The sequence below is a fragment of the Henckelia pumila genome, chromosome 2, assembly GCF_033568475.1.
Source record: "Henckelia pumila isolate YLH828 chromosome 2, ASM3356847v2, whole genome shotgun sequence".
Taxonomy (NCBI): domain Eukaryota; kingdom Viridiplantae; phylum Streptophyta; class Magnoliopsida; order Lamiales; family Gesneriaceae; genus Henckelia; species Henckelia pumila.
Window position 1 is genome coordinate 146,117,380 of NC_133121.1, and position 15,871 is coordinate 146,133,250.

At 35.0% G+C, this 15,871-nt stretch overlaps 1 protein-coding gene across 2 annotated transcripts; it reads right to left on the reverse strand.

Moving 5' to 3' along the window:
* Positions 1-1,114: 1,114 nt before the first annotated feature.
* LOC140881693 (DAR GTPase 3, chloroplastic) lies at positions 1,115-6,234 on the reverse strand. 2 transcript variants are annotated; one of them, XM_073287202.1, is made up of 10 exons: positions 5,867-6,234; positions 4,158-4,311; positions 3,940-4,056; positions 3,608-3,751; positions 3,430-3,516; positions 2,942-3,057; positions 2,633-2,814; positions 2,024-2,081; positions 1,768-1,887; positions 1,115-1,643 (listed from the first exon to the last, which is right to left on the reverse strand). In XM_073287202.1, the coding sequence occupies exons 1-10, from the start codon at positions 6,196-6,198 to the stop codon at positions 1,577-1,579; spliced, it is 1,377 nt and encodes a 458-aa protein (XP_073143303.1). In that variant the 5' UTR covers positions 6,199-6,234; the 3' UTR covers positions 1,115-1,576. The 2 variants fall into 2 exon arrangements, with proteins under 2 accessions (XP_073143303.1, XP_073143302.1); XM_073287201.1 differs by having other exon boundaries at positions 4,158-4,301; positions 5,845-6,234.
* Positions 6,235-15,871: the final 9,637 nt, after the last annotated feature.

Sequence of the window (15,871 nt, forward strand, 5' to 3'; positions counted from 1 at the left end):
ATATCTATTACTACTATTATGTAAGAGACTCATAGTTGGTCTCTTGGTATGCCAAAAACATTAAAAAAAATACACACACAATAAACCACTTTCCTCCACTATCTCAATTTCTTTTCTTTTTTTCATTTAGTTTTTTCTCCCAAATTTTGTATGTAATATATAAACATTCATTTTATTTGAAAATTAATAATAATTTATATTTATTTATCTATTTTCAAATTCCAAATTATTTGAAAAAACTAATGGAGTGAAAGATACCTAAAAAAAATAATGATGCTTTGATTATCATTCTTAACCCAAAAAAAGTCATTTTTTATACCCTAAATTTATTAGATTTTTTTAATTGAAATTAAGTATAAAAATAAATAATTTTTCGTAAATATGCTAGTTATATATTATAAATAATATTATATATATTACATTATATATAGATAATATTATATAAATATTATATAATATATTTGAATCGAACTCGAACTCTCACTCTCTATCGAATCGAACTCGAGCCGAAAATAAAAAAATTTCGAGCTTCGAGCCGAACTTCGAATATCTCAATTCGAACTCGAGCTCGAACTCGAACACTAAAATTTTGCTATAATTCAACTCGATTCAGCTCGTTTACAGCCTTAGTTGGCTCACACCAAGACAAAAAAAAAACATTATTTTATCGATATTAATTTATTTTAAAAAAAACTGTATTTGCAATTTTTCCAAATAAAATTGGATAGTTTGTAATCGACAAATGGTCCAAATTTGAACAATGCTCTTATGCCCCTCAGCTACTCAAAAATAAAAAACCATTCCAAACTTTAAAATTCTAACTCTTAACTCATAATCATTCGAGCCCGATGAATGTGATGAAATACAGTATTTGCCCATGTCAAAAGGGTCAACAACATATGAACTTACATACCTATGATTCAGAATATTTAAGTTGTATGATCAATATCAACTATAAGTTAAAACAACAATGGTAATTGGATCCAAGCAAACACACATCAGTGAGAAACATGCCGATGCTTGGGTGCAGTTTAATCCAGAATCCCTTCAAATTTTATGTTCTAAATAGTATTATATATACACATGATTACTTGCAATACATATGGAAACCATGTGAAGAAAAGTAAATTATAAGAATACTCAGAAGTGAAACCAAAATCACAATATCAACTAAGTTTTACACAATATATAATAATAACTAAGAACAAAGTAAAACACAACCGAGATATGATTGTCGGAATCAGAGTGACAAGCCAGACTCCTCATCCTCATCCAAGGAGGTGGCGTACACAAAGTAGAGTGCCCAAATCAGAGCGAACACTCCCACAAGAATCAACCATTTCCACAAACATTCATGAAATAAAATAATATTGAACACCTGTTTGTAATATTGATATTTCCAAAGAAATTTTTTAATCTTGGTGCAAAAAAAAAAGAAAAAGAAAAAGAAGACATGTCTTTAATTGAGACGGAAGAAGTATATAGCAAATCAAATGTCAATGTCTCAAAATTCTCTTCACATAATTATACAAGGGATACATATATCAAGGAACGAACCTGTCAATGTCGCAGAAACTTAGCTACCCATTATCCCAGGAACCTCATCCGGTGATGCCTGCAAGTTCCCATCTTGGAGGTTGCAACTTTCAAATATACAGTAATACCAAGTCTCAATATGCGAGAGCTAATTCTTGGTACCATGTTATCTCCAAAAATTTGAACGGTTTCAAATTTTGATCTTAGACCAAAATTTGTCATTCATACAACCTGGGAGGCCTCTCTAGTGCCACCCAACCAAATTTTCCTTTCCGGAAATCTGACAAGATACGATGAGCTGCTTGATGACTGTCCCCGTTGAATAACCGAAGAGCAAGCTTCTGAACAAAACTGCAACTCGGATAATGTAAAGAATAGGTTATAAAACTACGGAGAATTAAAGGAACAAGATGTTTTTCAGCAATTGATAGAGTGCTATCAGTAGCAAGGACATTATTCAAATTAAAGATTACATAACAAATCTTACGTTTTACCAACACAACTATCTGCCTCAACCTTGTAGCGATCATGAAGAGCTTCATAACCTGTTTCAAAGTTCAGACAACAAACAGGGTTCAGCAAAAGAAGCATTTCATCATAAAGTTTTTCTTACTTCCTTTGACTTCCTCTACATTCCCCATTCATGCATGAACGTGTTTTGAGGGACTAGGTAAGTATTCACAACTGGTAAATAGATTTGACTAAAGAATGAAAAACAGAAAATTCTGAAATTAGACGAGGGGCCAGTGGGATCATTCGTAAAGAGATTCATCCATGATCAAAGAATATGTAATGCCTTTAAAATGCCAAATTGCACCCTAATATGTGGTATAATCACGGACAAAGGTAATGTCTTTATGCTTCCACGAAATAAATGTAATCTCATCTGGTTCTTTCATACATGTGTATGATTGGCACCCTACAAGATCTTAGTATGTTCTAGCAAGGAAAGAAAACCGTTTCATAACCAGGAGGGCACAGAAAATATTGTTGCAAGATAGCGACTGTACGCAGTTATGCAATATCATAAGATAAACTATTGCTGCGCGTAGCTATAATAAGTAACAGTAATATGCTTGAAAATAGTGCAACATACCCACTGTTGGAAGCCTAGCCAACATCTGTACAAGAATGGCTGCAACTTCAGGAACATCATAAGATCTTTCTCCAATGTCATCACAAATGGCAAGTTTTATAGCGGCTGATTGATCATTGATCCTCATCGGTATCATTCCAGGGGAATCCAGTAATTCCAAGTCATCACCGAAGCGTACCCATCTTTTATCAGGAGAGAAAGAAACTAGGTCAAAAACAAATGCGTGGAACTTGGAATCCCTAAATATTCAAAGAAAAACTCAGATTCATTTTGAGGCAATCCATCAAGAACTTCTACAATAAAACATACTTTAATACTCTAGTAACACCTGGCCTTGCAGCTGCATTACACAATCGACGCTTGAGCAAACGGTTTATCAATGATGATTTGCCAACATTGGGATAGCCAATAATTCCAGCGCGAACCTGTGAAAAGATGCAAAAACAACATAAATGAAACATTCTTTAGCAGTCTTCAAAAATGTAAGTTGCAGAACATTAGTGTATTTTACCTCGATTTTGATAAGTTGAGAAATAATCACTTCACAAGTACAAGATTGTTGCTTTTTTATCATTAAAAATAAAAATTAAAGGCATTTTAGCTCATAATATTGATGCTGACCCCAGCCAAACTATCTTTTCATATTTGAAATTAATTTACATTATCTAATTGAAAGATAAAACCTAAATGTTGTGGCAACAAAAGAAATTAAAGTCATGTCTACACATACATTTATGGCCAGAATTTTTTGGCAACACAAGTTATTGTAAAATTCATTAGCACAACAAGAAACTCACAGGACGAGGAAGTAGTCCTTTTGCTTTGCGCTTCGTGTTCACGCCACCTGCCAATGCCTTTGCTAACCTATTTAGCTTCAAGGTACCCTGATGTTCTCAATACATTACATGGTCATCATTAGAAATGTCAAATAGACTCATAAATCATCCAAAGTTTGAAGGAGATGTCGTTCCGTACCATTCCAAGCTTGCCATTGGAAAATACGACTTTAATTCCCTGCCTAGCGTAGTAATTAGCCCAAGAATTTCTGTCAGCTGTGGATATCATGTCTTCTCTATTTAATACGACAATCCTCTTCCTATTCCCCAACCATGAATCCATCTGTCTAATTCAAAGTCCAACGATCATCACAAAACCATATCAAGCAAGATATGTGCTTCAAGCAGTTAGCCAAGTAAGTGCTTCAAGTCTGTGGATTTCAGTGTACGAGGTATGCATTTCATTTCAAACAGTTATTACGCAATGGTGCAGTCAGATGACAAGGTATCGACTCGAAGCTGTTTATAAACCTGTGGATGACTTGTGGACATCGGTATTCTTGCATCTCGAACTTCTATTACAACATCCATCAATTTCAGCTGTTCTTTGAGTTCCTTTTCAGTTTTTGCTATGTGTCCAGGATACCACTGTTGAATGTCCACGGAAAAATGTGCACAAAAGCAAATGTAAAATACATCAGAAAACAATAGGTTTATCATGCCGAAAGAGTGATATCAAAAAATCCCACCTGAACTGGACGTAATGATCTTGTCCAGTGACAAAGATCGGCTTCCAATTTCACCCAATCAAAATCTTCATGGATGCTCTCCAAAGTCCTACCAAGCTTTGAGCTCTCTTTTTCATGCCATCCCAATTGGTTTCCACCAACAATCTGCAAGGGTCTTTAATGCAGAAGATTACTAAAATATGTATACTCAAAGATTATGGTGGGTTTTTCGCAAACTTCAATTTTCTAAGATTTATTCATAGATTATGGCGGGTTTTTCGCAAACTTCAATTTTCTAAGATTTATTCATAGAAACGGAACCCAAACAAACAAACAAAAAAACTTTCCCAAAAATTGAGTTCGAAATACGCAATTTGCTGGTCCTTCTTCTGCTAGCATTCAGGTATTAAAGTCCGAACTACAAAGTAAATTCAAGCTCAAGGAGTTGGTGATCTCAAGTATTTTCTTGGTCTTGAGATAGCAAGATCCTCACACGGAATTTCTTTGTCTCAAAGAAATTATACTCTCAATTTGCTGGAGGATACTGGTTTTCTTGGCAGCAAGCCAACTAATATACCAATGGAGTCTCGAGGCCGTTTAACACTCAATGATGGTGATCTTCTCGAGGATAATACTCAACATCGCAAACTTATTGGACGATTACTCTACTTGACAATTACAAGGCCGGACATTATGTTTGCGGTTCATAAAGTAAGTCAATACATATCCAAGCCTCGTAGTTCACATCTGCAAGCAGTCCATCATCTTCTTAAATTCCTCAAATCCACTCCAGGTCAAGGCATTTTTTTCCCTCTGTTTCGTCATGCGTTTTCGGATGCTGATTGGGCTGTCCGTGCTGACACAAGGAAGTCGATTACTGGATGTTGTGTGTTACTTGGGGATGCTTTAATTTCATGGAAGACCAAGAAGCAGGCCACGGTTTCCAGATCATCTACTGAAGCCGAATATCGAACCTTGGGTTGCACCACCAGTGAAATCTTGTGGCTTGTCCAACTACTTAAAGATTTGCACATCGCTTCTCCTACGCCAGCAAGCATTTTTTGCGACAATCAATCTGCTATTCATCTTGCCACCAACCACATCTTTCATGAACACACCAAGCACATAGAGAGTGATTGTCACTTCATTCATGGCAAAATCAAGGATGGTTGGATTAAACTTTTGCCCATTCGCTCGTATATTCAACTCGCGGATATGTTCATGTCTTCATGAAGCCTCTTCCACACTCGACTTCAACTAATGTCCGAGATATCTATCGAGAACATATACAGCCCATCTTGAGGGGGATATTAGAGTTAAAATTAGAATTAGTTAATCAGCTAAAGACTTAGAATTAGTTAATTAGCTAAAGACAGTTACACTACTTGTATATAAATAGCTCAATATATGACACAGAAACCGTATCGATCATTTTTCACATTCAATGAATTCTCAAGTTTTGCTCATCTTTTCACATCTGTAACACCCTTTAACTTAAGTACCACAAAATATGACGAGAAAGAGAGATAAAATAACACGCAAAACAAATATTTTGTACACTTCGCGTTTTCCTATTCTTTTTTTTTAAAAAAAACAATAAAACAGTATACTTCAGTTTTTGTTTTTTTTTAACAGAGGAATATGACATCCAAGCATAGCATCGAGGATCATCAGGCAAAAATAAAAACAAAGAGGAAGATTAGCATACAACGACGCAGAAGTAAACATACGTGTCGCCAAAGCTTCCAGTTGTGTCGGAAGAAATGGTAGCAAAAGGCAGCTCGCAGATATTGGCGGCGAATCGAGATTCTCTGACGTCGCCGCTGCCGGCTCCGATAGTAAAAAGGTCGAAGTCGTACTTTGGAGGCGGCTCAGCCCCGTTTGTGGACTCGGAGCGAATCGCAGTGGAGAAGCGGCGATTGAGAGGAGAGGAAGTGGGAGAAGGGAAGTTTCTGGAAGCAAGAGGGAAGGGAAGGAAAGGAATCGGAAACCTGAGCGTTTGAAGCGCCGGAGAAGAGAGGGAGGAGTCGAGACGAGGCGTAGTCAGAGACGTCGCCGCCATGGATTTTCTACTCACCCCACTTTGTTATCCAATCAAGTCTTGAAAAGGAATCAAAATGAAACTTTGTGGCATATATGTTTTTGCTGTCATTAAAAAAAAGTATGACATTAGTTTTTGGTTTAAAAAAATTATTTTTATGTATTTTTTAAACTTAGATTATGTGTTAATTTATGTTTAATTTAATTAAAATTTAAAAACTAATCATGTGGTGTGATTATGATTCACCAAAAGTGATTCTATTAACCAAAAGTGTTTACACATATGCGTTATTAATTATATTTTATTGGCGTGGCAAATCATGAGACATTAGATCTATCATTAGGGTATTACCCATATGGTTGAAATCTACCTTCTATTAAGGTCATTGTTAAAATCACACTAATAACTTATTTATCAAACACTACCAAACTTTGATTTTTAGATTTTCACATTTGTTTCCAAACACTACCAACTCTTGATTTTTTTTAACTTTTCTATAATCTATAAATTAATCACTTCTAAAAAAGCAGAATCTATTGCAAATACTCCCTTAAATAGCAATTAAAAACAACGGGTAAGTTGTTGAAATAAATAAATAATTTAATGGAAACCATAGAACGAACCAATTTTTAATAAATAAATAAATAAATAATTTATTGAAAACCATAGAACGAACCAACTTTGGTGATTCTACGGTTGTCTCGATGCTACTTCATTGGGTAGAATATCCAACGGTCCAAATTGAATGCAGGCGAGATATTCACAGTATTATCCACATGCCAGCATCGACATTATCGGATTCCACATTCTAAAGTGTAACTTGTTTTTAAATCAATTATTTTAGCCCGTAATAATTATACAATTTGTCTTATGCAAAAACTCATGTGAAACCGTGGTCAACCCAACAAAAAAAAAAGTACTCATCTAAATGTCAATCGGATCTTAGTTGTAAGGTCCAAAAGCCAACTAGCTCGATCATGAAAATTTTAAATGATTTAAATGATTTTATACATGATATTTAATGTGTTGCAAGTTATTTTAAAGTTTTTAGGTTTGGAATTTAATACTGGACTGAAGGAACGAGACTAACCGTCGAACGAATTCGGAAGAAAATATTTCAAGTTTATTTTAAGTTATAGCTAGTGAAGTATATTTTAAAAATAGAGAGAGTGAATTTTAAAATGTGGTATTTGCAACTAATGGGCCGATTTTCCAAGCCCATTAGTTACAAACTTCTAAGCGTGTCTTTCTCTCAGAATTCTTTTTATCACGCCGCCTACTTCCCTCTCCCTTTTTCTCACGTTCAAACACTGCTCCCAAAGCTAGTGCAACTTTATTTTCCGTTCGAGGCTAGATTGCTCCCAAAATACAGGTTTAAATCCAAATAGGAATGACAGCGGGTCGGGTTCGGGGCGGGTATGGGCAAACCCCAGACCCGCCCCGCCTCCCCTTGGACCCGATCCGACCCACCCCATGAACCCGGCGGGTCGAATCTGGGTTAGACCCGTTGGACCCGCCAAATTTTAGATAATTTAAATTTTATTAAATAAAAAATTTAAATAAGTTAAAAAATTAATAAAAAAATCATTAAATTTATTTTTCAAATTTATATTAACAATATTTAGGACAAAAAATATTCTCACTAGTTAAAATGTATTATTTTTTATTTAATTAATAATTCAAAACTTAAAAAAAATATAATAATATATTTTTATATTAAAAATATCATGATATATTAAAAGGGCAAATTATTTTAAACTCCCCACTACCAAACTTCTCTTTAACTTAACTCCCTACCCACCTCTTTCTTTATTTTCACTCCCTAGTATTCCCCATTTTTGAATTAAAAATTAATTAAAACTAATCCTTTGTAGGTGACTTTGTTATACCTATCGAACCGGTCCCGACCATGCAAGACTATCAGTTACGCAAGGTTTCCAGCCGATATACTCCGGATTAAGGTCCAACATGCTTCCGTAAGATGAATTGAATTTAAATACCTTTTTGACCATAATGTCGTCGGGTCATACCTGCCGAGTTTTACGAAGTGCTCCTCACACTCCAACCACGCAGTCGCAACAGATGGTTTCTGCACAAGCTCCTTCAACGACACCCAGCACAGCCTTAATTCGTTTTCTACCTTAAGGCGTATGGTATATAAATTTAATTATAAAAATGAGCATGAAAGAACGGGAGATTTAGGAAATTTATTCAGACATAATATTATTACATAAATCAACTCCTTTGAAGAGGAGAAGACAACTTGTTTAGCTACTCATAGTATTCTTGTTCTTGAAATACATAAAAGAAAACTTAATACAATAGAAAGAGAAATATTACAATAATTTATTTGTAAAAACTGAAGGGAATGATCGATGTCTTCAGCTTCATCAAATGCCTGTATTTATAGCTGTAGTTCCACTCGTTTTACCGAGAAACTTCAGGGAATCTCACAGCTGTCTTGTATTTCTTTATGACATTATTAATGACATCTTTTACTAGTGGAGGAGGCAGCTGTATTGTATTTTTTATGCCCTTATTGATGGCATCTTTTACTAGTGGAGGAATCACATGTCTGCCACTTTCTTTTGACTTTATTCTCCTCACATGCCTGTTTTATTGTTGTCGGGGCATCTTTTGCTTTTGAAGTAGGCCCCTATGAAAACGCATCTTCAGTGGTCCTTGTCCACCTTTGCTTGTCTCAGAAAAATCCTTCCGATCTGTTCGGGGTATAAAAGTCTTTCCAAATTCTGGATACTTCTGATTTGGGAATTCTGGGCAGATATTCTCTGACCATCGTCCAATATGAGCCATGTTACAAACTTTTCGGTGAGTTTCTTTACTCCCCGGCAGCTTGTTGTTCCACAAAATATTTCTCTTCTTTTCGAAGAGTTCTTCCGCAAATGCTGTGGTTTTCCCTGTCATTGTGTTTAACAGGAACGATCCATTCACAGAATTCTGATAAAATTTGAATGGAAACTTAACTTTGTCCATCTCAGTAAGACAGACCCAAATACCACATGCTCTTCTGGTTGAGATCTCATTTTCCCCGAAAGTGGACACCAAGGGTATTTCTTCAGTTTTAGGATCCTTGATAAATTTATGACTATTTATGTCAGGTCTACTCAGCTTGATGAAATGAAAGGATTCATGTGATCCTTTCACTATTGATTCTGGAGTTGCACTGAAAAAGTATAACTCAAGCACATTTCCTCTGGACAAATGATCATTATTTGCCCATGTTTCTTGGACTGCTTCCTGGATCCATTTTGGTAGCTGTGATATCTCTGGGAAGCTTGGTGACGTTGTATAAACTGAGGCCAAATCCCCAAATCCATACCAGAGTTTTACATCTTTAGGATTGACATTGTTTTTTAGCCAAATCCTTAGATATATTCCTGCAACATCAACCCTGCAAGTGTTCAGGTTGATTTCACTCCTTGTATTCAATTTCTCCCACCTCTGTTGATAAACCTGGAATGGAGAAATAATAGATGGATTAGTATTAATCTTAGATTTGCCCTTGTCAATGTTGGGCCTAAGATTGATCTCTTCCTCTTTTACCCCAAAGGCGGAGGGTTGACTTGATGATTTCTTCTCATCAATTGTTGCTTCATCCAATTCATCAAAAGCTGATGGTAGATTAGCACTTGTGTCTTGGGTATTAGAATTCCCAACATCTTGTTTTACAACCAATGGTTGTATTTCTTTTTGTAAAACCAATGGTTTTATCGTTTCTTGTTTATGAGAAACCAATGGCTTCTCTATAGTCCTCACAATTGGCCCTTGAATAGCATCCCATAATTGAGTTTGAGCTTGCAAACATCCTGTAATACGATTAGATACTTTGATCCGATCAGCTTGTTGTATCCTGCCAGCCATTTCAGCATTAATGACTAACTGGTTGAACTCGATTTGAAGCAACCCAAGGTGTTCCCTGAGGTGCCTCTGCATTTTTATGATGGAATCCACGTCACTACCTTCCATCCCTTGTTAAAAAATCTGCAAGAATATTTTCATGAGATTTAATAATAACAATATCAAAAATATAGTTCTGACATAAAGTTTGTCATCTTAATAATCTAGCCTTCTCTGGTTTAGATTCAATTTTATTTTTTAAGAAAGCTTTTACCTGAGTATTATCAACTTTTAAGGTAAATTTTTTAGCAAGTAAAAATAATGGCCATTTTTCGAAAGCCCTTTTAACTGCATAAAATTCCTTCTCGTTGATATGTCATCTGATGACTTGTGATTCTAAAAAAAGACCGCTACAATATCTGCATGATATTTCTCCATCCGGGGTGATTTTGGTAAGGACTTTCTGCCCACCATTCGTCATTGGCATCCGTAAATAAAACCAGATCATCTTCATCTACGGGTATAGCCATTTTTGGGAGATTCTTAGATATCTCCTTTAATTGGTTTATCCCTTTAGTATGGTCATCGGTCCATATAAACCTAGCATCCTTTTTTAACAAAAGACTGAACACCTTTCTGTATATTGCTAGGTTGTTTATGAACATCCCTGCAAAATTAACTACTCCTAGAAAACTCCGGAGTTGTTTAACATCTTTGAGTTTATTTGGAAAATTCTTTACCTTTTCCACAATATGGGGTTGTAGAATTATTCCAGTTTCATCAATCTCAATACCAAGGAATTTAATTTTCCTTGTTGCTATGACTGCTTTTTTTTTTTCCAGATAAAACCAGTCTTTCTTGTTTACAAATTTTAGAGAAAATCTCTAAGTGTTTAATGTGTTTGTCTATGTTTTTTGATACTATAAGAATATCATCAATATAAACAAACATAAACTTGAAATAATCTTTAAAAAGATTATCCATCTTTCTTTGAAATATTTGGGGTGCATTAGCCAATCCCATAGGCATAACTTCCCAGATATAATGTCCTTGTGGTGTAGAGAAGACTGTGAATTTCTTACTGCCTTCTTCCATTTGAATCTGGTAAAATTCAGACTTATAATCAAATTTTGAGAACACTCTAGCATTTCGTACACAGCTAATTAGGTGTTCTCTACAGGGTATAAAGTACCCATCAAACTCCAGAATTTTATTAATATTTTGGTAGTTAATAACTAACTTGGGTTTTCCTATTTTTATTTCACCATGATTTCTGACCAGAAAACCTGGGCTGCTATATGGTGAAACTTCTTCTTTGATTAGACCAAAGTCCAAATGTTCCTTGATAATCATTCTCATATCCTTTTGATCTGTTATGTTCATCGTGATAGATTTATATCTGACGAATTCATACTCTTTGCCTACCTTTAAAGCAAGACTGACTTTGAGTTGATTTCTATCCCACCATGCCAAAGGATGCTCGTTATAACTTTCTTTGAGTTTTTTTTTGACATCTTCAAGAGATACCTTATTCTCTAACTCTATATCTATGTGATTTAGAGTTACCTTGAGAAGCTCCATATCCTCTGTTTGGAGTTATTGTTCTGTTGTTATTTTCAACATGGTTTCTCCAAACCTTCTTGGATCTTTCATTTTTGGGTAAAAAAGTTGTCCTTTATCACCACGTTGGCTGCGGAACATTATCGGCATTTGTCGATAAAAAGCCATCTTGAGTCGATGAACGATAATCTTATGTTCAAAAATGGTAGTAAGCATAAGTCGTCTTAATTCGTTATCTTATGTGTACTTTTTAAACATTTGTAAAAAGTTATTTCCCAACAAGATATCGGCTCCTGTATCCTGGAAATATATTGGTGGTGTCTTTACCTTGTACCAAGAAGTCTGACATGCGCCTCTCATAAGGATTTCTGCTTGTTTTATTCCTCTGCAAAGAATAAGAATTCTTTTCGAGAAATCGCGTCCAGCAATTTTTTACAATTCTTCTTCACAATCTGTAGGGAAGACTGCTCTTTTTGCTGTACAAATTCCTGCTCTTGAATCAATATAGGCTGCAAAGTATTTAGCCTTATATTGTTCATACAACATCCCTATCGGAATGTATATGGAGAAAGGACTTGTAGTTACTTTTTAAAGGGATTACTAAATGGCCCCGCCATTTTTAACAAACTGTGTTGTAACTCAGTAATCTGATTAACACTATTCACCTTTAGTCTTCCTAAGTCCTTAGAAGGTAGAGTATGGTTACTTCTTTCTACTTCTTCGATGCGTTATAGTAAATCATGTTCATGACTTACTAATTTCAACAGTTGCTTCTTCCTCTATTTGTAAACAGAGTTTTCGAATCTGATTAACGGATTGTCCCTTATCCAATTCTCTTGGTTTTCCATCTCGTAGAATTCTTATTGAATCCTCCAAGTCTTTTCTTTTTCCATGAACTCTATTCCTTTTTCAAGGCATTTCCATGGTTTATGGTCCTCCAGAAACTCTAGGCCAAGAATGAGCTGATCCACTTCTTTTCCTGGAATTCCACAGATTTGAACTTCCAATTCTCCAATATTTATCACTCCTTGGCAAGTCCCTTTTTCCTGTTGTTCCAAATAGTAAATCGAGTTACAAGGGAACTGGTTCCGATGACTTGTAATTTCGAATACTATTTTCACTTCTTTCCATCCTTTTGGAGATCTAAGTTTTCCTATTATAAAAAACTTTTTTTCTTCTGGTGGAATTTCTTGAATAGGAGATTTGTCTCATCTCCTACTTGTCATGTGATCTCCTTGGAAAGATAACCTTCGGGGTTCTATTTTAAGGTCTCTGTATAGAACCGATCTGTCTTGAATTTGAATGTCTGTTTCCTGAATTAAAGGAAACTCTATCCTTTTCGGGTATATTGCTTGAGCAACTTTTTCAAAGATCTCTGGAATTTCAATGAACTCATTTCTAATAAATAATTCAGAATGGTGAGTATTAGAAAGAGCATATGAAATTTGATACGTAATAGAATATGACATATTACCTTCCTTCATTAGTCTTTTTTCCTCGAAGTTTTGATGCAACGTCAAGGCTCGACTAAAATCTCTATCGGCTAAATTGTAGGCTATTCTTGGATAAATAACTCCCACAATTTTTTTTGCACACAAATTTCTCGAGATAGTTCCTAAAACTGCATCTTGTATATTCCTCATTCTTTTATCGCATACTACGATATCTATGGGTGAATCTATTCCCTATTTAAAAGTAGCTTTGATCATAATCTGGATTGCTCCAATATGAATCCAAGACATTGTCTTTGTTACTTCTGCTTTTAATTTCTGTAATTCCTCTCGAATTTCTTCAAATGGAATTAACTGCATCTCAATTTGATTACTGGTTAATTCCATAGGGATCGTCATTTCCCTTCTGGATACCTTATAAATCAAATTATGTCTTCTTTGTCTTAGCCCTAGGTTTCCTAAGACTCTTTCAACTTGTCCTGCCGAAAATCCTTGGTACTTCTGTAATGTTGAATTTTTTCTCATAATCCTTTGGACCATATTATGAGATATCGTGGTTTGACTAAAGAACCCAGCCAAACTTTCATGTGTTTCATGCCGAAACACTTCCTCTTTATTCTGATTCATCCTCAGAAACTTCTTGACTAAACAATATCTCTTCTTCGTATATGCTTTCATCTGAGGGGATATCCTCAAATTGATATACTTGGAATAGATCTTGAAAGAAGATCGCATCATCCATATCTGGTGTTTCTTCAAAGAGTTTAACTCATTTTTTCTTGTTTTCTGGACAATTTGTAGATATATGTCCTCTTGCTCCACATGTCCAGCAGTTGCAATCCTTGAAACTTTCACTTGCTCTTGTATGAGTTCTTCTGAAAGTTCTTCTTGATGGTGTTCTTCCCCTGCTTTGTGATGAGCCTATTGCTGGGGATGTTCTTGTAGGTCCACTTCTTCTACCCGATCTATAGGATCTGGCCTTTTGTTTGGACCAAAATGTTCTTGATTTCCAAGAACTTTTCATTCTTTTATTATAGGGATTATTTCTGAATTTCTTCCTTTTAAATCCGTGTGATCTGTTTCCAATGATCGTTGGAAGATCATTTTCTTTACAACATAAAGGTGTACGTTTATCTATACCCCTTATTTTCTTGTAGTTCTTCTGTAATGCTGCTATATGGTACCATTCTGCCAATTTTCCTTTCAAAAAGGAGGCGCGTCTTGCCAATGTATCAAGATTACCTTGAACGTATTATTTAATCAGCATTTCTCTCCAGGGACTTGGCATTTTTGCGAAAAATAGCTGAATAGCTACATTTTCCTCGACTCTTGAATTCCATCTGTATTTAGTGAATAACATAATGTATTCATCAACTAAACAGATATCATGTAACTCAAGGCTATACAGAGCTTGAGTATATCTTCTCTTTTTCTCTGTATCTTTATTATTGAAATAGTCTACCTCTATGAATTGTGCTTTAAATAGGGTGGCCATTCTTCCTCCAATCTGGCTGAGGGATTCCTGCTAAGATTGATTCTTTAATTTCTGGCATAGTCATCTCCCAAGAGATCTTGACAGATCCCATTAGACTCATTTCTAGAAGTTTAATGAATCCTTCTTTATTGAGATTTAATGTTTCTGTTGCTATTCTCATAGCTGATGTCCAATCATCTATGAGATCTTCTCTGTTTTTGAAGTCCAGAACATCAAGGTTTAACATAACCCCATAAGGATGTATCGGGTCTAAAATAGTTTTTCCATAAGGAGTTTGATGTAGTGGTATCTTACTCCTTTTGATCTGGTTCCTGCTGGATATGAATTTTCTCCAACCTGGAACTCACTATGTGGTTCTTTTGTTTTAACCATATATCTTGGGGGATTCCCTATGGGTTGTTCACCCTCAGGGGAATTCATTTTTAGATCTACTACTTTGAGATTCGCAAAAGAATCCGCAAGATCTTGTAGATCCTCGAGATTTAATCTTTCTAAAGTAGTCATCAGATAGTGTTTTTCTTTGATACTGCTTTAATAAGATTAATCATCATTTCATTGTCAGTTAAAGATTTTTGAACCATTTTGGTTTTACCTTTCTGATGTAACAAAGGTTCGGTACCAAACGAGAGTGGTAACCTTCCTCCTGTATTTTCTTTTCTAGAACCAGAAGTGTGTTCTAGATTTATGATTTTATTTTGAAGATCGTTTAGAGTTCCAAGAATTTCTTCTTGTTTCTTAAAGATTTATTCAATTTACCGAGGTATTTCATACAGTTGATTGTTGTAATATTGTACCGTCTTTTGAATTTTTCTAAGATCTCCGGAGAGTTTAGAGGAATCTGGGGTAATCTCTAAAAATTGAGAGTTAGAAATCATCTTTCTTTATCCCTTCAAAATTGAGAGCATTAATCACAACCTGTTCTAAGTAATCTATTGTGAATAGATTAACTTGTTTATAGGATTTCATAAAATCCTCTTGATTCAAACCTTCGTTTGAAGTCGTCTTTTGTAAAAATCTTCTTATCAACAAAGAAAAGTATGAATTAACGAATAATATAAAGTCTGAATAATTAACCTAAAGCTCTGATACCATTTTTGCGGATAATTCCTTGTACCATAATTAAGCACAAAATCTTCAGATTTTAGCATAAAGTATTTAGATTTTAAGCATAAATAAACATAAATCAAGTACAAGAATTAAACATTTAATTATTCAAGTTTGGTGGCCCTAGGGAGCTATTGCAAAGAATCTTATGGGTAGAGAGCTAGGGCAATGCCAAATTTTGGTTTGAGGATTTATCACTAATTTGCTCATATTAAAATTATTTCAA

Excerpts from the sequence above, each read along its gene's own strand:
- LOC140881693 (XM_073287201.1), bottom strand. The coding sequence starts at position 6,198 with ATGGCGGCGACGTCTCTGACTACGCCTCGTCTCGACTCCTCCCTCTCT. Across the intron at positions 2,815-2,941 it reads GGTGTTACTAGAGTATTAAA|ATGGGTACGCTTCGGTGATG; the intron begins GTATGTTTTATT and ends TCCTGATAAAAG. Across the intron at positions 2,082-2,632 it reads GGCTAGGCTTCCAACAGTGG|GTTATGAAGCTCTTCATGAT; the intron begins GTATGTTGCACT and ends ACTTTGAAACAG.